This window comes from Hippopotamus amphibius, chromosome 7 (assembly GCF_030028045.1).
Source record: "Hippopotamus amphibius kiboko isolate mHipAmp2 chromosome 7, mHipAmp2.hap2, whole genome shotgun sequence".
Classification (NCBI taxonomy): domain Eukaryota; kingdom Metazoa; phylum Chordata; class Mammalia; order Artiodactyla; family Hippopotamidae; genus Hippopotamus; species Hippopotamus amphibius.
Genome location: NC_080192.1, coordinates 98,096,161 through 98,117,892, shown reverse-complemented (window position 1 = coordinate 98,117,892; position 21,732 = coordinate 98,096,161). Strand labels below are relative to the sequence as shown.

Sequence of the window (21,732 nt, the reverse complement as noted above, 5' to 3'; positions counted from 1 at the left end):
AGCTTTGATGAAATATTGTAATGCTTTTTTATAGATTGCTATAAGAAACAATCATTCAAGAAATGAGTAATATCAATAGAGTATTGTATTGGTTTGGCCAAAAAGTTCGTTCAGGTTTTTCCGTAAGATGTTATGAGGAAACCCGAACAAGCTTTTTGACCAACCCAAATACTTCATGGAGAGGTATACGAATTTTTGCACAATACTGCAGTCAGTCCCCAACTTCACGGTTGATTTTTAAAATGCCCATGAACACGATTATGGTAGTCCCCCCTTACCTGCCATTTGCTTTCTGCAGTTTCAATTACCTGCAGTCAACTGCAGTCTGAAAATATTAAATGGAAAATTTCAGAAAGAAGCAATTCATAAATTTTAAATTGCATGGTGTTCTGAATAGTGTGATGAAATCTCTCACTGTCCTGCCCAGGACAGGGATGGTATTGCAGTACTTGTGTTCAAGTAACCCTCACTTAACCTATTAATGGGCCCAAAGTGCAAGAGTAGTGTTGCTGGCAGCTTGGATTTGTCAGAGAAAAGCCTGTAAAGTGCTTCCTTTAAGTGAAAAGGTGAAAGTTCTCAGCTTAATGAGGAAAGAAAAAAACCATATGCTGAGGTTGCTAAGATTTACATAAGAACGAATCTTCTATCATGAAATTGTGAAGGAGGAAAAAGAAATTCGTACTAGTTTCGCTGTCTCACTTCAAACTGCGAAAGTTATGGCCACAGTTAGTGATAAGTACTCAGTTTAGATGGAAAGGGCATTAAATTTGTACAATAAGATATTCTGAGAGGCCATATTCACATGACTTCTATTATAGCATATTGTAATTGTTTTATTTTTACAATTAGTTATTGTTAATTTCTTACTATGCCTAATTTATAAGTTAAGCTTTATCATAAATATATAGGTGTATAAATATATATAGTATTCAGTACCATCCATGTTTCAGGCATCCACTGGAGGTCTTGGAACGTATCCCCCCACCAATAAGGGGGCCTAGTATGCTGTTGAAAAGTTTTTCTTCTCTACTTGTGGACCCTCCAAATAGCTTTCCTCCTCCCTTTCATTTCTCTCTCAACCATAGATATTGAAAGGTGGGAAATTCCAATTTCATATCAGTAGAACCCAGTTAGACAATCAGAACTGAGGCAGGGAACTGAGATGTCTGTATTGGAGGGCAAAGTAGGGGGTAAGATGAGCAGCCTAGGGTTTACTAATAAGAATGTGAGCCTAGCGTGAAGGTCTGTTGATTTTAATGTTTCTATACGGGGAAGGAGTTCTAAGCAAATCTTAGGAGGGAAGTTATACTGTTCCTTACACTTGAATGTCATGGATAGTAGGTCCTCACAATAATTAACAGCTATATTAATTTTCCAGGACGTGGTATTTATTCCAACATGCTGGGATTCCTTGGTGGTGTCTCCTGGGCAATGCTAGTTGCAAGAACTTGCCAATTATATCCAAATGCAGCAGCTTCTACTTTAGTTCATAAGTTCTTCTTAGTTTTTTCCAAGTGGTAAGTATGCATATGCGTATTTTTACTACTTACTAACCTCTGCCGATATGTAAATTTGTTTGGAAATTTAAGAGCTATACTTACACCTTTTCTGTTGTCTTACATTCCTTTTTAAGTTAAATTTAAAAACATCAAATTTTAGGCAGTGATGGGACCCCAGGTGGTGCCTTCTTCTAGAGGGTCTGTAAATGTGGGCCTTTAGCTTGTGAGAGTGGTCTTTGCCAGTTACTAGCTGTATAGAGGTTAAGATCTCATACGTAAAATAATAATGATAACCATAGCTGCTGCAGACACTTTGTTAGGAGTATTCTCAGTAAATGTTAGCTCTTGCTGTTATTATCAGAGTTAAGTCCATGAAAGCAAATGAGAAGGAAAGAAAAAATTCAGGTGTAAATTAGTTACAGCTAATGGGCAAGCAGTATTTGCCCTTTATGAGAACACTGCTTTAAAATAAGCAGCTTTTTCCTTTGTATACTTCCTTCCTTTGTCAGTTTCTTTTTTTTTTTTTTCAGTACCAAATACCCAAAACATTTGGAAGAGTCTAATGATTTTAACATTTCATATAGTTTCTGAAGTGAGGTCTTATGTGAGTTTATTTGCCTATTTCATGTTAGGGAATGGCCAAATCCTGTACTGCTCAAGCAACCAGAAGAAAGCAATTTGAATTTGCCAGTTTGGGATCCTCGGGTATGTGACTTATTATGGCATTTCATTAAAACCTTTTAGGAAAAGGATGATTCTATAAAGTGCAATCGAGTTAAGGATAATTCTTCTTGTTCCTGTTCATGTTCCTTCTGTGTAACTATAGTCCTTTCCCTCCCTCTACTGTGTTTTTTTTGGTGCAGATGATTGGTATCTCCAATGCTGATCTAAATGTTATGTCATTAAAAATCACCTCTATAAGACTTGATGAGTGGGTGTATCAACCAAGATGTCATAATCTATTGTTAAAAACTGTCTTACAAGTAGTTGGTTACTGATAATAAAGTACTGAAATATATAAAAGATGTACTTTGCAGTGCTTTAATGCAGATTCATGGTTCCAGGATAGCATAACTCTCACTCAACTTGCATTTTAATTTGCTTTTAGAGTGAGTACGCATTCCTCTCAGTAACCAAGGGGAAGTTACCTGTTGAGCAGGTGCAGAAAGAGCATTGAGAACCATTGGACAATAATCCTTTTTGCACTTATGATACTGTATTTCCTTGGTTCTAAAAGACCATTGTTTATAAGCTGCACCATCCATTTAACAGGTTTTCCAGGGAAAAATAAACTTCTTCAGAGCTTCCTTTAACTGACTATCAGACATATCTGACTTCAGAAATAAATGTAGTTGGGAAGGGGAAATGTAATTAGAATTGAGGAAATGTAGTATTAAATTTATATTTCATATTCTTCAGACTTTTGGGGAAATGAAGTGAGGACAACTGAAATAGGAGAATAGATCAATTATTCTGCTTCTAATTTCACAGGTAAATCCATCAGATAGGTATCATCTCATGCCCATAATCACCCCTGCCTACCCACAACAGAATTCTACGTATAATGTGTCCACATCAACTCGAACAGTAATGGTAGAAGAATTTAAACAAGGTAAACCTGTTAGCCCTATTGCCCTTTACATAGTCCCACGAGTTTTTGATTGACAACAATTTTATTCTCTATTGCAGTTATGCCTATTATTTCTAAAAGTTCTTTCAAATGTGTATTTTTTCCATAATTGGTTTTGCAAAATATGTGGTAATATTAAGGCCAAAAATGGAGCAGTTGGTTGAAATTGACTTTTGTGTTTAAGAAGGAACGTAATAAATCTATACTTTTTTTACTCAGGAATTTGATTGAGTTAGAGCTTTGGTGGTAGAGTCACACAGGAGCTGATAATATGATGGTCAGTTTTCAAAATCAGTTTCCATCTGTCTCTCTTTCTCTCTCAGGTCTCGCAGTTACAGATGAAATTCTTCAAGGGAAATCAGATTGGTCCAAACTACTTGAGCCACCAAATTTTTTTCAAAAGTATAGGTATTTGAAATTTTTTATTTTGCGTGTGTGTGTGTGTTTAAGGAAGAAGAAAAACTTACAAAGTTAAATACATGATAGGTGACAGTTGTCACTTATATTTCAAGTGAGGTAAAGACTAGGTTAGAAACCCTAGGTGATGAGAAAGTCTCTATATTCTAGTAGTATCTAACCCAGTATTTGTGGGGTTTGGGGTTTGTTGAATTGTTTTTAATTATAAGGTCTAGAATTAATTTTGTGAAAATCAGAGCATGTTTTAATTTTTATAAATGTGTACCTGTATTAGCTCTTTTGTTCATTGAGAGGGAGAAAGAAAAAGTAGTGATGTAAAGTCAGACCCTAACAGTGTTTCTGGGTTTTTTCTTTTCCCCCGATTATTGCTGAAAATTCTTTACAGACATTATATAGTATTGACTGCCAGTGCATCAACAGAAGAAAATCATCTAGAGTGGTAAGACATTTCAAGTTCTCTACCTACTGTGTGATGACAACATATTTATATGGTGCTTTATCATTTCTAAAACACTTTAGTCTCTTTTCAAAATTATTAAATCTTATTGGTGACTGTTGTACTTGACCATGAAGCATCAGTGTTTAAGCAATGCCATCAAATTGTTTCAGAATTGGAAGTGACATGAGACAAGGATATATGTACAGATTTTTGCCTTTTGTCACTTCTCTGAGTCGAATTTAAGCAAAATTGTGAGGCAGTTTGAATGATTCTGATATCTATATATATGTACCTAGCCTATATATACACATATGTGTATTATGAAGTATAGTTGATTTACAATATTAATTTCAATTCATTATTTTTGCAGATTATACCCCATTAGAAGTTATTACAAGATAAGGACTTTAATCCCCTGTGCTGTACAATATATCCTCGTTGCTTATCTATTTTATACATAGTTAAATCTGTTAATCCCATACTCCTAATTCGTCCTGCCCCCCCCACCCCCCGATAGCCGCTTGTTTGTTTTCTGTATCTCTGAGTCTGTTTCTGTCTTGCATGTATGTTCATTTGTATTGTTTTTCAGATTCCACATATAAGTCTTTTCCACGTATTTGTCTTTCTCTGTCTGACTTATTTCACTAAGTATAATATTCTCTAGGTTCATCCACATTGCTACAGATGTCAGAATGTCATTCTGTTTATGGCTGAGTAGTATTCCATTTTGTACACTACAACTTTATCCATTTGCCTCTTGATGGGCACTTCAGTTGCTTCCATGTCTTGGCTGTTATAAACAGTGCTGCTGTGAACATTGGGGTGCATGTATCATTTTGAATTAGTTTTTTTTTCCCAGATATATACCCAGGGGTGGAATTGCTGGATCATATGGTAATTCTGATTTTAGTTTTCTGAGGAACTTCCATACTGTTTGCCATAGTAGCTGTGCCCATTTACATTCCCACCAACAGTGTATAAGAGTTCCCTTTTTTCTGCATCTTCTCCAACATTTGTTATTTGTACACTTTTTGATGACAGCCATTCTGAAAGATATGAGGTGGCATCTCATTGTTATTTTGATTTGCATTTCCCTGATAATTAGTGACTGAGCATCTTTTCATATGCCTGTTAGCCATCTGTCTGTCTTCTTTTGAAAAATGTTTATTCAGGTCTTCTGCCCATTTTTGATTGGGTTGCTTTTTTTGATATTGAGTTGTATGAGTTTCTGTATTCTTTTAATTTAGGAGATGGTGGCATGAAAGGTTTCAGAATCTTAAGCTTCTGCCAACAGATATGAGATATTTTTGGTCAAGGGCTAGTGCATTCTTTCTAGCACATCTGAATTCAGTCCCTCTGCCTCCAGTGTATTTCACTAGCCTAGTTTACTCAGGCAGAAACTATTAGTCCAGTAGAGATGGTTCTGCTTTCCTCAGGTGTGATTTTTGGAAAAGGAAAACATGTTACTCTCCTATTTTTGCTTCAAGGGTTTAATGCTTGTTTCATTGACAATTAAAAAGACCCTGGGAATTCCCTGGTGGTCCAGTGGTTAGGACTTCACGCTTTCACTGCCAAGGGCACAGATTCAATCCCTGGTTGGCCAAAATAAATGAACAAACAAACAAGCAAGAAAAAAAGAGACCCTGAAAAGAATCCTTTCACTAAAACAGTATTGCATTTTTCTGAATTAGGGGTCAGAAAACTGTGGTATGGTCCAAATCCAGTCTGCTGCTTATTTTTATAAAGTTTTATTGGAACACAGTCACACTCATTCATTTATGAATTGTCTGTGGCTGCTTTGCTGCTACATGGCAGAGTTGAGTAGTTGCAACAGAAACGTATGGCCCACAAACCCTAAAATGTTTACTCTGGCCCTTTACAGAAAAAGTTTACCAGCCTCTCATTTAGGTAACACGGAGGAATAACTCAGTGTTTTGTATATCTGCTGTTGAAGCACACATAATTATAACGTGTAAGCTTTTTCAGGTGTTCAGAAATGTAAAAATGTTCTTATAGTTATTCTTTCTAATTCATAAAATCATTAAGTTAATATGATAAGTGACAGCAGTCACATTTCTTAAGTGAGGTAGAAAATAAAGTTGCAGATATCTGATGAAACTTTCTATATTTTAATAGTATCTGGTCTGATTTTAGTGAATTCTTTTTAAAATTTAATATTTAGTATCAATTTTGTAAAGATTAGAGCATGTTTATTTCATGAATTAAGTGCCAATTATTAGCTCTTTTTGTTAACATTATTTAAATAAGATTTGAAAGCAGAAAAAGATTTAGAACCAGATTAAGGAACAGTTTTTGTTCACACTCCAATCATGACTATTTTATGGTCTTAAAAGGCAGGGTATTTTAGATCAGAAATTAAATAGATTACTTCTTCTTGAACAAGGAAGGGGAGGAAATAGAAATTCACTAAGTAACTTCACGTTGACTTGAATGGTATTTTAAACGGGGTCCCTAATATATCGGACTGTATTTTTTTAATGAACCTGTAAAGCATCATAGCTAGCATGCTGTTTGGTTTACTTGGATGTAGCTTCCAAATTTAATATGGAAAAATCTTGTCTCTTGTTTTATTTTAGGGTTGGATTAGTAGAATCTAAAATACGTGTACTTGTTGGAAATTTGGAACGGAATGAATTTATTACTCTTGCCCATGTAAATCCCCAGTCATTCCCAGGAAATAAAGAACATCATAAAGAGTAAGTTAATTCATTTTTAATATTTCTTAAATAATATTATCTGACATATGCATTGTTTAAGATCAGTTGTAAGATTGCTATTTAACAGGCATTGATGGAGGATAATACATTGTATTCTTGAGCACAAGTTGTCATGCATTAAAACTAAGTACATGCTATGTTGGTAGCCTACAGACCCCAACAAAACTCCATCACAATATTTGGGGGATCTTTAAATATATATTTAGTAAGTTATATTCAAAGCATTTAATCCTCTTTATAATAACACAGGATAACTTAACAGTATTCTTGGTGTCAGTTTAAGAATTTGGCTGAACCGTTGAAATTTGTATTTATGCTTCCATAGAGACCAAGTTTTAATTAGCAAATAGCATCTTAAAATTGTAAAACTTAATGGAAATTCTTAAATTTTATTTTATAGCAACAATTACATATCAATGTGGTTCCTTGGAATAATTTTTCGGAGAGTAGAAAATGCAGAAAGTGTTAATATAGACTTGACATATGATATACAGTCATTTACAGATACAGGTAAGATTTTGTCATCATAGAGCTGTGGTGCTCAACCTTGGCTATCACGCAGTATCATCTGCTAGGATCTGGCTGGCTGTATTTTTTAAAGTTCCACAATTAGTTAAATGAAGATGGAACATCTATATTATGAAAATATATTCTGCTATTAAAAAAAGTAAAGGCATGATGAAGCAACTTCCAAGACCTATTGGCGGGCAGGAATGGGGGAGGGTTGCAGACCAGTGTGTATAGTGTGCTACCATTTATATAAATAAGTAAAGAAAGAATATGTGCATGTTTGCTTAAAAATACATAGACTATCTCTGGAAGGATATATAATTTTTTAAAAAAAGAAACTGGCACAACTGGTAGCTTTTAGGTCAGGAAACCAGGTATGTCTACTGGACAGGTGCGAGGCAACTTCACTGTATACTCTTGAACCCTTTGAGTTTTGTTGTTGTTGTTTTAAATATTTATTTATTTATTCGGCTGCCCTGGGTCTTAGTTGCAGTACATGGGATCTTTGTTGCCATGTGCGGGATCTTTAGTTGCGACATGGGAACTCTTAGTTGCAGAATGCATGTGAGATCTAGTTCCCTAACCAGGGATGGAAACTGGGCACCCTGCATTGGGAGCACAGAGTCTTAACCACTGGACCACCAGGGAAGTCCCCTCTTTGAGTTTTGTACCATGTGAATGTATTAACTGTTTTAAAGCAAAAAGAAGTCTAAAGAAACTCTATAGGTGATTCTTGGTGTGCACAGCCAGTGTTTGTAATCACAGTCATAAAGATGACTTACTGTTTACTTTTTTTACATGAAATAAATATCAGTCAGTACAGGCTTGCTGAATATGTTTCAGAATCAGTGAAAAGAGTCTTTCACATCTAGCTCCATAAGAATATCTCTGTAGAATGTCTTAATATATCTGTTATGAACTTGGAGTTGTCTTAATCTGGAATGGTGTACATTCATACTGTTAATATTCTTGGTTAGCTCGTCTGAGTTTTCCAAATTCTTTTGAATTAGCACTCACATTTATCATGAAAATGCAGGTTCCTGTGCATCACCTAGAACTACTGAATCACACGCTCTGGGAGTGGAGCCAGGAGTCTGCACATTGAACAGGCACTCCTGGTGATTCTTTTATAAGCACTCTGGAATGAAAACATAGATATAAATTTTTCCATTCTAATTTGGACTTATTTTTCCAAAAGGAAAGGATTGGGAAGTTCTGTTTATTATAGATTTATTAAATGTTCTTCTCCATATAGAGATACTGAACCCCCAAGCGGTTAAATAATTTACATTTCACAGTAGTTAGTGTGCAAAAGAAACCTCCCATCCCTGTCTGAGTAAGCTTATAATCTAATTTTGTATTCACAATTAACATAGATTAAATAATTTATATGGTAGTTAATAAAACTGATTTTCTTATAGGGAGTGAAAAGTACTAGATTGGGGACCTAGGGCTATGTGAGTTTCAAGGCATTCAAGGCTGTTGAGCCTCATTTACCCACCTGTATAATAAGGATATACTTTTACATGGTTTCTCATGTCTAACATTCTATGATTGGTATAGTAAAAGAAGCTTCATGGAGGAGGAGAGCTTGAATTGCATTCTGGATATTTGGTATTAGGATTAGTTCAGACTTGGGCAAATAATTATGAGAGGAGATTGCCTTTGGGGAAAATAGCAGAAAACCAGATTTGGAAAATGTCTTTTTTCCATACATTTATTTTGTTAATGTGATTTGATTATGGGGAAGTCTTAGAAGTTGGACATAAGAAAACTAGTCAGTACTTGAATAGGATTGTGAAAGTGTTTTGGAAGTATTTGTTCTGTAAAAGGAATGTGTCTTTGTGTAGTGATGTGGAGATATTAAAGGTATATATTTCAGAAAAAGAAAACAGAACCCTTGGTCCAGAAGGAAGTTCCTTATTTTAACATACAGACTCTGTTACAGTGTACAGACAGGCAAACAATATAAACATGCTAAAGGAGGGAATGAAAATTGAAGCAACTCATGTTAAAAAAAAACAACTTCATCACTACCTTCCCGCAGAGATTCTTCAGAAGAAGAAAAAGGTGAGCTTGTACTCTTAACTCTCCAATCTGAGTAGATCTCAGACAAATGATCCTGAGACCAAATATGCATTTTTACAGCACCCACACCTATCGAGAAGAAAGAGACAACTCAATCTAGGACTAAAATCTTACCTTCATTAATCACAAAAGATAATTTGTTTTATACGTACTTCAGAATTGAAACCAGTCATTTTTCTCATTTACTTTTTGAAATTCTAAAAGCTTTTCCCTCTTTCAGCAAAGTCTTTCCGATGTCAGTCGAAGTTCAAATGGACCTCAGTCCAAAAGATCATCGCTGGATAGCAATTGTTTGGATAGCTCCAGAGACACTAATAATGGAACACCTTTTAATTCCTCGGTGTCTACAAACAAGCCTTCCAAGCCTGATAGTCCTCCTTCAGGAGAGACAGAAAGGTCTGTATTTCAGAATTTCCCTTTCAGTCTTCAGTTTATTTGACGATAATGTAAACTTTTCTATACCTTTGCTAAATACCTTTTTTTAAACTGTAAAAATATTTTATTTTGCCAATTACTAGTCAGTTTCTTATCTAGAATTATTTGACAATCTGTGGTAATCCTGTGGGGTGTGGTATAGGTTTTTGAATATGTGGGAGTAGATAAGTACACAGAAATGTGTGGGTTTTCTCTGTTAATTTTTTCTGTTAATTCTCACTGGGTCCTCTTCCTTTCCCCACCCTTTTCTTTTCCTTCAGTGAAATGTTAAAGTAGGAGTACTTGAAAGAAATAATCTTGAATGTTAAGACTGCTTTAAGTACATACTGTTTAAATCATTTAATGATGATATTTTAACACTTTTAACAGAAATAATGCTGAGCCTGCTGCTGTAATTGTGGAAACGCAACTGAGTGTTCCGCCAGCTCAAGGGCTATCTATTCCCGTCATTGGTGCAAGTAGGTGTCTACCCTTTTCTTAGTGATAACTCTACTACATTTGTATTTAATTACTAAAATCTTTCTTTTTTCCTTTTCAGAAGTTGACTCTGCAGTAAAAGCTGTATCACCCCCAACTGTATGTACCATTCCTACTGTAGTAGGACGAAATGTCATTCCTAGAATCACAACACCCCACAGCCCTGCCCAGGGGCAGCCACATCTAAATGGAATGTCAAATATAGCTAAGAATGTTACACCCAAAAGATCCCACTCCCCATCCATCGATGGGTCTTCTAAGAGGTTGAAAGACATAGAAAAGGTAAAATTACAACTTTAGTGGTGATTCAGTAGTTGATTTTTTTCAAAGTAAACTTAAAATAGTGCTAAAGAAACTCACAATTCTTCAGTTATCTTGATGTTCCAGTAGGATTTGACTGTTTAAAAAGAATATTTACCTAAACCCTAATAGGATGATACTAATTGATCATCTTAAATTCAGATTACTAATGTGTCTAAAAATTTGCATGATTGGTCCGAGTTTCTCCATGACTTACATAATGTCATTATTGCTAACTAGTCGTATTTATTGTTATAAAGCTGACCCCTCTGCCCCCAGCAGGCGGTGGTAAAACTGTTCTGTTCGTTATCTAGATAGATGAAGCAAAAAGATCACTCGGTAGACATTAAGGGTGACAGCTGAATTCAGTCTAAATTAACTTCTCTTCCCTCACCAAAGCATGTTTGTAATAGTTTTGATGTTAGCCTGGTCACTAATTAGCTTCTCAGCTTATATAGATTTATATGGTTTTTATAGGTAATAATAGCAACTCATTTTAATGTTTATATTTTAGTTTATTCGACTTGAATCAACATTTAAGGAATCACGTGCTGCTGAAGACAGAAAAAGAAAATCAGTGGTAAGTATATTAATAGTGTGCTTCAAAATATTTACTTTTAAAGACCCATGTATCAGGAATAGTATTCAGAAGTAGACCAGATGATATCTGTCAACTTTTGCTTATGGTTTATTTCATGTAGAAATAAGCATTTGCATATAGGAAAGAAAGTTTTCACTTGTATGTAATTGTTTTTAGGATGCCATTGGAGGAGAATGTATGCCTATTCCAACTATTGATACATCACGCAAAAAGGTAACAGTCTTATTTGTAAGTAAAATACACAGGTAAAAATTCAAAGGTAATCTACAGGTACAAAAAGCTTAATAAGGAAAGCCTAGCACTGGGTGAAGGAGAAGGGTAATAAGATTTTGTCCCTTTCCTCAAAGACCAGCAGTGTAGTTGGAAGTTGGGGATGGAAATAGCAAACAAAGTGTATGATCCTAAATGTATGTACCTCAAAAGTCTAGAAAAGAGGGAGTCATTTAAGAGTTCATGATTTATCCAGGTTTTGTTCAATCTTTGTTTTATATTTATTTTTAAAGAAGCAGTTGAGTTTCAGCACAGTAATTTCTTACCAATAGTTGGTAGTCTTTTGTTGTACACCACAGCTTACTGACAAAATTTAAGTCTGATAGTTGGGGACCATACTTACTAAAATTTAGGAGGAACCAAATCTACTGTTATACAGAATAAGTGCCTTTAAAACATGAGCTAAAAAGCCCCTAAATCTCAATTTAAAAATTTATTTTCAAAGGATGACCATTTAAGCTAATAATATTGTAGATTTTCAAAAAAAAATCGGCTTGAGTAAATCAGAAAAAGTCCTCTCTGAGAGGTTACAGTGAACAAAATGGCTTATTTTTCACCCCCATTAAAGAATAAAGTGTTTTTCATCACAGTCAGCCATCACCCTGCCAGGTTCCCCAGGATGTATTGGCATTTCTAAAGTAAAATAGAAAATGTCTTCATACTTTCCATTATTTGTAGAATTTGTAAAAAAAAAATTTTACCATGAGAGTGGGTTACAGCGAGTAGAGGTGTATAATTATATTATGTATGATAATGGAAGAAAAAATTTGGAGATGCATATTAAAGTATGAAAGTGTGAGATGACATGTCTGTGTTTTGCTTTAAAAGATTTCGAGTATAAAGGGTAAGGGACATAAACCAAGCAAATGTGGTAAAACGTTAATAATGGCCGAGTCTTCATTGTGGCATCTAAGTCTTCATGGTCCTTTCTATTCTCTACTTTCATGTACATCTGAAACTCTCCATGTTTTTTTGAATGGATGTGCATATAATATAATATGTTTAACCAAGGTAACATGAGAGGAGAATTAATTCCTGTAGTCATCCCTTACAAGAAGCTGACATACTGTTTCCATCACACAGCTATCTGTATTTCAGATTTCTCTGTTTCTCAGTTTCTTAGACTTTGCCTTCATTATGTAATCATCTTTAGTGTCTTAAAAGCCCTCATTTAGTTGTCCCTGAATTTTACCATCACTGAAGTTCCCTACTCTGAGTACAAAGTTTCCGAAAAACTTATATCACAAGTTGGGTTATTCTTCTCCATGAATATTACAAAACTAATTGAGGGATATAACTGGATATCAAGTTTTCCTCTGTATCACACTAATTTTTTCACCTTGCACCCCAAGAATTTCCTATTTCATGACTATGCTCTTCCTGTTTCTCTTTACCATTGTCTCACTCTGAGGAGGACTGTTCTTTATGCATTTCTCAGTCTAGAAGTGACAGTTGATTTAACAGAGTCCTCTTTCCTGTTCATACAGTCCTCCCACTTCTACCCTTTCCCTATCCCTCTGCTTTTCACCTCTGTTTTAAAAAAAAGAAAAAAGAAAAAAAGGAGAAAAAAGAAAAAGTCCCCAAAACAATAAGTATCTGTGAACATTGGGAGAAAATATTCGATACATACTTGAGTGTTTAGGAACGTAAAGCATTTGGGGAAAAAACTCAAGTTTTGTGACTGATTTACTCGTTGGAACTTTATAACATGTATTTGTTTTTCCTTCTTTGTTTGTATTTCTTTCTAATAGAGACTGCCCAGTAAAGAACTACCAGATTCATCATCTCCAGTTCCAGCAAATAACATCCGTGTCATCAAAAATTCCATTCGACTGACCCTAAATCGGTAAAAGCAGTGCCTCCTTACTTAAGTGAATATGCAATCATTTAGTGGCATAGATGCAGCCACTCTTTTTAAAATAGAGGTGGCTGTCATACATAAAATAAGGTGAAAGTTATAGTCATCAGCCCAACGACCTTGAAGTGGTTTTTTGAACTCTCACACTTTGACCTGCAGATGCTGTAGCATTCTCTCATTGATTGCTACATACACTTCTCTGAGGATCACCTGCTATCAAATTGTCATCTACAATATTATGGCTTTGCGTTGGAGGTTTTACTGCCTTAACTTTCGATGTTTGTTTCTCTGTTATGGGAACCAGTTCTTGGCTCTTTGGACACTGATAAATCAAGTCCTGAACACACCACACACACACACCCTTTTTTTTTAAGTCTTATGTTGTAATCATTGTATAGAACTGAAAAAGTTGAAAACAAAACAAAAAAAAGTCTTGTAATGTTCCAAATGTTAACATGTTTTCCTTAGCATTGAAGCCATTTTGTGAAACCTGAGATAAATGAATGTGAGGTATCTTTTCTGCTTTCTTCATTTGTGTAGATGTACTTATTGTCTGTTCTGTTGATTTAAATTATTTTTTCTCAGATTGGCACATGGAATATTTAAATTTTTATTTTTTTGTGCCTTTCTATCCAAATGTTGCATAGTTACCAGGGAGGATTAGTCGTTACCAGGGAGGATTAGTCCAGTGATTACATAAGAGTTGGGCACCATAAATTCTCTATATTTTGCCTCCTATGGAGGGCTTTGAAACGCATCTTTATTAAGAATCAAAATATAACCAGGATACTGAAAGTCAGTATATGAATGGTGAAATTGTTACATATCCTATTTCATGCCATTCTTGTTAGTTGACTGGTATTTTTTAATGAGGAGCAACTCATTCCAACATCAAGAATAAGATACCTTTCAGTATGGCAAACTTGTATTTTTGAAGTGTACAGTTAACTTGGCATGATAATTCCTGACCATTACTTACACCCACAACTTCAAATAATTTCTTCATGGACTAGGCATGCAGAAATAAGCAGTAGATTTTAATGAAACCTAAAGGCATTTTTGAATGACATTGTTACCAACCATTAATTGGCTCAGGACCTTTGTAATTTTTATTTAAATATGAGTTGTCTTTTTTTACACTGCTTTTTTCAATGCATTTCTTAATATTTTTTAAGTTTCATGAACGCATGCTCCATTTATTAAAACCCATAACCATGTAATTCTTGTAATATGTTGATTCAGTGTTTTGTAAATGAAGTCGTATGTATTTTCAGAGTATTTTTGTATGTACTGTAAGATACCATCTTTTCAAAGAGAAAACTTTAAAACCTTTACTGTCTCTCTTTAGTCTAATTTTTTAAAATATGAATTATGCTTGAATTACTCTTAAAACAAAAATGTGTAGATTACACAGCCAGGAATGCTGGTATATATTACCTTCTTTGGCTTTCACTCACCATTTAGTAGATTCAGTAGGGAAAACACAAAATGGTACATTTAAATAGTGCAGGGAAAATCCTTGGTTATATAGTTTATAGGACTCGTGGGATGCCATTTAGCCAGTGGAGTAATAGTCCATTTTCTCTTGCAAGCCCTTTACGACTGAGTTGAAGTACTTGAATTCTGATTGTCAGTAGGATCCTTCTTCTCCCACTCCTGCTCCTGACCCCTACATCTCTGAAATAGAAATTCTAGTGTTTGTTTAACTTTTACAAAGGAAAGTAGAGCAAGGAGCAATGGTTGTTCCATTATTCACTTTTTATATAGCAAAAGACAAGAATGAAATCCCATAACCAAGTTGTAGTTTTCTTGGCAAAGATATTTGTTCTCTTAGCTGATCCTTTCTTTATTCAAATATTTTGAAATTTGTTCTATAAAATACTCTGAGCAAAAGTGAATGATTATGAAAGGACTGAATAATTGTCACCTGACTTAAAACATTAATTGAAAACTTCTTTAATAGGGGCTTTAAGAATTCCCCATACATACATCCATGTTTACCCTATTATATATCGATTCCTTGGAGTAACTAGTGGAGCTTGTCTTTAATAAGAAAGCAACAGGCCTAACCTTTGTGTTGTTATAGTCATTTCTCTTGTTTTAAGGGTCCATTCAACATGGGGTTAAGACATAGCCAAGAGTCTGACATTAGATGTCTCAAAGATAAGCATTCTTCAACCTGTTTGGTAACTGGGGAGTTGATGAGGTGCTTTTGAGATGGTCAGTTTGGTCAGAAATGAAGTGTTTTCTATCCTGAACAACAGGTAGAACAGTGAGTACAGTTGATCCTTGAGCAACACAGATTTGAACTAGATGGGTCTGCTGACACATGGATGTTTTTCAGTAAATATAGTACTTACATTTTCATTTTACAGATCTTTAAATTAATTAATTAAACATAGGGAAAAGTTTGATTAGAGATCACAATATGTGGAATCCAAAGAACTAGGGTTTGAGTCCTGATTCTATCCAGACTGTTTCAGCTTCCTGCCCTTGGGGGAGTCATGTATCAATTCCTTTGTTTTTGAGGCAGAAATAGCAGTACAGGTGTTTTCAACTGGGGTGAAGGGGTTGGCACCCCTAACTCCTGCATTGTTCAAGGGTCAACTGCACATTTTGTTACCATGGTAGGAGACCTCCATTGTATGGGTTCCAAGTAAGTAAGAGGTGAAGGAATGGTCTGCAATTGTGTGCTATGTTCAGAGGCACTAGGCAGATGTTTGATTTCAAGCGTAGAGACTATTCCGAGAAGTATAACTAGAAATATATTTTATAAAGTCAAATAACCTGTTCTTCAGTATGTATACACGTGTTCATTTTCACAAGGGTATTAAGTTTTAATCTGCTCATTTTTCAGTGACTAGCTCTGAAGAATAGTATATATCAACAAAACAATTATCTGCTAGTTTAAACCTTAGGGACTTAACTAATTTGAGAGACAAGGATACATGGCTTAAAAGCTTGTAAAATTGGGGCAAGAGGATTTTACAAGACCATGTTTTACAATAAGAGTTTTTGTCTTAAGGTAGCAATTTAGTAACATTAAAATGCTGACTGTCCTACATAGTTGCAATGAAGTGAAGATGAGCAGTGTCAAAATGGGCTAAACTTATTTTCCACTGTGTCCCACAGCTTTGAAATAGAAATTCTTAACTTGCAGATCATGAACTATAAGGAATCCCTTGCAAATGTATATAAGAGGTCTTTGTTCATATGCATTTTTCTGAGGGGAAGTTCATATTTTCATCAGCTTCTCAAAGTGGTCATGACCCTTAAAAAAACACTTAGGAACCACAGCTTTTCAGGACTGAATAATCCCAAACTCTCTAGAAATTTCTTCTTAAGATTTTTCTGTGGTATAGTTCTGAAAATGTAGTATGGCTCTTGACTAGTAAAGTGGGCTAATGAAGGACTCTGGAACACTGAATTTCTCTCCAAATTTCTTTATATATCTCAGATGAAACTTGATCAGTATTTAGGAAAAGGCTTATGATTGGATTTATGCGTCTTCATGTTAACTTAGATTCATTAACAGGGTCACACTTAAGTTCAACAGATTTCAACCTAAGAAAGATCAGAGTAGAATAGCTTAGGATAATCATTAGAAATGGTAAAAAATAGGATTAATCATTAAAGATCCTACTGCTTTGATTTTGGTAGCCTTAAATTTCTTATTCCTCCAAGTTGGGGTTCAGACTAGAACAGACTGAACAGACCAATAAATAGAACTTTAGTGTAAAAAAATTTTTTTAATAAATAAAATTGTGTGCATATTTAAAGAAATGACTACCTATTAAATCTTCCAAAGCTTAGAATTTGGGTAATGATAATAGTGATGAATGTGGTGCAGGTGAGGGAAGAAAACCTGTCGCAGTAATGGTAACTGTTTCCTTAGGATTTTTTAAAAGAACTGTACAAGGTCAGATCCTTCCCAAATTTCCTATTTTTTCTGGAATAATTTTATATTTGAAGTTAGTTGAACATAAGATTATCATCAGGCTTGCTGTGATTTTTAATGTATTGCTGCATTTTTAGCAAGGACCCACATAATTACCTTAAAAAGTGCTTAGGATATCTTTGAGGTAAATGGTGCTACATCACTTCACAGTATTATGTAAAAGGAATACAGCTACTGTTCCTTTTTAGCTAGCTGTTTGTGTAGTTCATATTAATTTTTCCTGCCTTTTATTTGGATTGTCTTAATTTCTTAGTTGTACACACGAGCCTCATTATCTGTCTGGAATAAGTAATCAAATAAACTTGCTTTGATAAATAGGTGTTGATGATTGACTGATATTATTCGGGAGTAACTTAAAAGTACCAGACGTCTTCACATAATTATTTTTTCAAACTGACAGCCAATTTGGTCATTTACCACCCAGACTCTGGCAAATAAAGGTATCCACTACCTGTGTAATACAAAAGCAAGGCTCATACTCAATTTGCTTTACACAGAATATCTGATTAAACATTAGCAAGCAGTAGCATCTGCCTTAAGTGTTGAGGGCAAAATTCTATCACCCTGTGGTCAACATCAGGCAACTGGAATTCTCTACTAATGGTTGGACAGAGGTGCACTTAGCAATCAGATCTTGGAGACTGTCCACAGAACTACAAGCTACAGAGCTTGTCACATTCTTATTAATGAACTGTGACTTGTTTTTAGCCAGTCTACCTATCTTGAATCTAGTACTGAATTCACAAATAAGAACCTGCGTCTACATCAAGATCATTCACAAGCCACTCATGGCACCAGTGGAAACACACAACATTTATTAAGCTAATTAGCAAAGCCTCCTGTATTGATTGAGCTGTGGATAACAGAGGGCTTCTAATAGTCACTTGTGAAGTACACTGATTGGAGTGCCAGCTGACCATCCCTGGAGTGTCAGTTTCTGATTAGGGCAACTCACTGCTCCTAGGATATAACTTTAACACAATTATCACACTATGGTGAATGTGTTAAATTAACATCATAACAGGTTCTTGGTGGATCTGAATGCATTAAGCTATTAAGGGCAAGATAGAATTTGATGCTTTTAAAGCATATATTCTAAAAACTATCAAACCACATCCAGCCAAACTTTATTACTTATCAGTCCTTAAAAAGACACACTTCTAAAGCCTTCCTTGCCAATCTCTGATTACTGACATTTTGAACCTAATGGCCACATAATGACTTCCATGATAAGCTGGCCAGAATCAATCATCCTACTTTCCTAACATGTACTTTTCAATTACTCTAACTTGCATAATAATGTTCAGTTTACCTGCTTACTTTCCCCTGAGAGGTTGTAAGTTGAGAGTAGGAGCCTATATCCAAGAATCTTTATATAGTGGCTACCCAGAAAATACTGAAGAAGAAAATGCATGAGGGCAGTCCAGTGGTTAAGACTTGGCACTTCCCTGGTCAGGGAATTAAGATCCAACATGCTGCGTGGTGTGGCCAAAAATAAATAGGTAAATTTTTTTTAAATGTATGAGTCCTGTTTTGTTGGTTTTGATTTTTTAATTTGAAGAGGATTATGTAGAAGAGAAGCCTGATGAAGGAATTAACAGAAGCAAACAAAACAGTGAAAATCATTAAGGCATGTTTCTTAACTTTTTTACCGTGAAGTTCATTGATACATTTTTCAAACTTTTTCAACTGTAACAGTTAAAAACATTTTATATTGCAAGCCAGCACATGTATACATACATACATGAATATGTATATGTATGTATAATTTATACAAACACCCACACATATATAATTAAAACAAGTTTCACAAAATACTTTCCTACGCAGGTCGATATCTTAAGTGCTAGCTGTGATTTCACTAAAGTGATTTCACAAGCTCTCCTGAGTTGTGATCTACAATTTGATAATAGAAGTTCTCTTCCCAAAAGGTCATCTCAGACTTGGATTGTCTTTCTTTATTCAGCCTGTCTGTTCAAGAATGCAAGCTGTTTTTGCACAGCAAAAGAAACCATAAACAAGACTAGAAGGCAGCCCTCAGAATGGAAAAAAATAGTTGCCAGTGAAACAACTGACAAAAGATTAATCTCCAAAATATACAAGCAGCTCATGCAGCTTAATACCAAAAAAGCAAATAACCCAATCCACAAATGGGCAGAAGACCTAAATAGACATTTCCAAAGAAGACATACAGATGGCCAATAAACACATGAAAAGATGCTCAACATCACTAATCATTAGAGAAATGCAAGTCAAAGCCACAATGAGGTATCACCTCACACCAGTCAGAATGGCCATCATCAAAAAATTTAGAAACAACAAATGTTGGAGAGGGTGTGGAGAAAAGGGAACTCTCCTGCACTGTTGGTGGGAATGTAAATTGGTACAGCCACTATGGAAAACAGTTTGGAGGTTCCTTAAAAAACTACAAATAGAACTACCACATGATCCAGTAATCCCACTCCTGGGCATATACCCAGAGAAAACCATAATCCCAAAAGAAACATGTACCAAAATGTTTATTGCAGCACTATTAACAAGAGTCAGGACATGGAAGCACCCTAAATGCCCATCAACAGATGAATGGATAAAGAAGATGTGGCATATATATACAATGGAATATTATTCAGCTATAAAAAGGGATGAGATGGAGCTATATGTAATGAGGTGGACAGACCTAGAGTCTGTCATACAGAGTGAAGTAAGCCAGAAAGAGAAAAACAAATACTGTATGCTAACTCATATATACGGAATCTAAAAAAAAAAAAAAGTGGTACTGATGAACCCAGTGACAAGACAAGAATAAAGATGCAGATGCAGAGAATGGACTGGAGGACACAAGGTTGGGGGGGGGGGTTGAAGGGGAAGCTGGGACGAAGTGAGAGAGTAGCATAGACATATATATACTACCAACTGTAAAATAGCCAGCGGGAAGTTGCTGTATAACAAAGGGAGATCAACTCGATGATGGATGATGCCTTAGAGGGCTGGGACGGGGAGGGTTGGGGGGGAGGTCGAGGGAGGGAGGGAATATGGGGATATGTGTATAAATACAGCTGATTGACTTTGGTGTACCTCAAAAACTGGTACAAGAGTGTAAAGCAATTATATTTCAATAAAAAAATACATTAAAAAAAAAAAAAAGAATGCAAGCTGCTACAGCAAATGGTACTGAAAGGCCAGTAGGATGAAGCATGTGGGAGAAGTACATGAAGTATAGCTACTCCTTTCTCCCAAGGAAAAATGTTACCCCAAAACCTTAACATCTTTGCATTAACTGATAATAAAGAAAAAAAATTGTGAAAGCTAAACAATCAACAATCCACAAGAATTGGGACAACTGGATCGTATTTATCTTAGTATTGGTTAGTTGACCTCAGCTGGTCAAGGGGTGTCATCGATCGCTGGAGGATGGACTGGGGATGGACTGAAGAATAACAGGCTTACCTTATTAACCAAGAGTCACTGGAGTGAGATGTATGAATTACTCATGTAGAAAATTCTATTGTACACACACAGCTCTCATATACTATCCCAACATGGTCCAGGAACTCAAGAATATGAGAGAATTTGGGGTCCAACAGTAAAGGTATTACTATCTCCTGTGGAATTCTAGACCATAATTATAAATGTTTAATAATTCCTAAGTGTTTAGGAGGTGCCTTTTAAAACATTATGGCACTTAATCTTTACAATGATCCTAATAGGGTAGCACTGTTGTCCTTATTTTACAAATGAGAAAATTGAGGCTTAGAGTTTATGTGACCAGCTCCAAATTGCATAACTACTAACTGGCAGACTCAGGAAGTATTCTGATTCAGAGTCGCGCTCAATGGTATCTCCCATTTATGAAAGAACTTAGATGCAGGTGTGGATCAAGTTCCTGCCACCCAGCATTCTTCTGTGCAGTCTGGCACTTTTGAGGGAAAGCTGGCCAGCAGCAGCAACAGTCATCTGTGCCAGGCTGCAGGGGGCACTGTGGCCTCCTGCAGGGAGCCCCGGGCTAAGATGGGAAAACCCGGCTCTGCCCAGGCTCTGCCACCCACGTCTGTGTACTTTCAACAGACACTCAACCCCGCTGTGTTTTTCTCCCACCTGAAACACTTGCCCTTCAAACCTCATCAGGAAGCTGTGACATGAAAATATTCCAAAAGAATGGCAGATTCTACAAATAGGATGGGCAAACAGGACTGTTAAACTCCCAGAATAACCGCTGTGTAGCATTCCTTAGCCATCAGTCTAAGAGCAGGAAGAAAAGGGATCCAAGAGGAATATTGCCAAGAAAAGGAACATAGTGAAAAGATATTAACACTTCTGTCAGAGTTTGAGAACAACCAAATAATTTTTTAAATGACACATTAGTTTCAGGGAAATCAAAAAGCTATATAAAAAGGAAATGTATTCATAGTATATCACATGGCTCAGCTATAAGTATTCATAGTCATAATAATGTAAGTAGATAATATTGAACTAGCCCCAAATTGTAACTATACTGAGAAGGAGGGGTAGAAG

The 21,732-nt window shown here is 35.6% G+C and overlaps 1 protein-coding gene across 3 annotated transcripts in view; it reads left to right on the top strand.

The window, feature by feature from the left end:
* PAPOLG (poly(A) polymerase gamma) overlaps positions 1-13,676 on the top strand; it is a 30,080-nt gene extending 16,404 nt beyond the window's left edge. Inside the window, exons 9-23 of one of the 3 annotated variants that reach the window (XM_057742019.1) lie at positions 1,379-1,517; positions 2,132-2,204; positions 2,991-3,111; positions 3,453-3,537; positions 3,932-3,985; positions 6,583-6,702; positions 7,124-7,233; positions 9,182-9,303; positions 9,542-9,717; positions 10,126-10,214; positions 10,295-10,515; positions 11,048-11,113; positions 11,291-11,347; positions 13,156-13,250; positions 13,422-13,676. In XM_057742019.1, the coding sequence (XP_057598002.1) occupies positions 1,379-1,517; positions 2,132-2,204; positions 2,991-3,111; positions 3,453-3,537; positions 3,932-3,985; positions 6,583-6,702; positions 7,124-7,233; positions 9,182-9,303; positions 9,542-9,717; positions 10,126-10,214; positions 10,295-10,515; positions 11,048-11,113; positions 11,291-11,347; positions 13,156-13,250; positions 13,422-13,635 (1,742 nt within the window). In that variant the 3' untranslated portion in view covers positions 13,636-13,676. Of the gene's footprint in view, positions 1-1,378; positions 1,518-2,131; positions 2,205-2,990; positions 3,112-3,452; positions 3,538-3,931; positions 3,986-6,582; positions 6,703-7,123; positions 7,234-9,181; positions 9,304-9,541; positions 9,718-10,125; positions 10,215-10,294; positions 10,516-11,047; positions 11,114-11,290; positions 11,348-13,155 lie in introns of those variants that run through there. The other 2 variants (XM_057742020.1, XR_009054725.1) reach the window with 2 other exon arrangements.
* Positions 13,677-21,732: the final 8,056 nt, after the last annotated feature.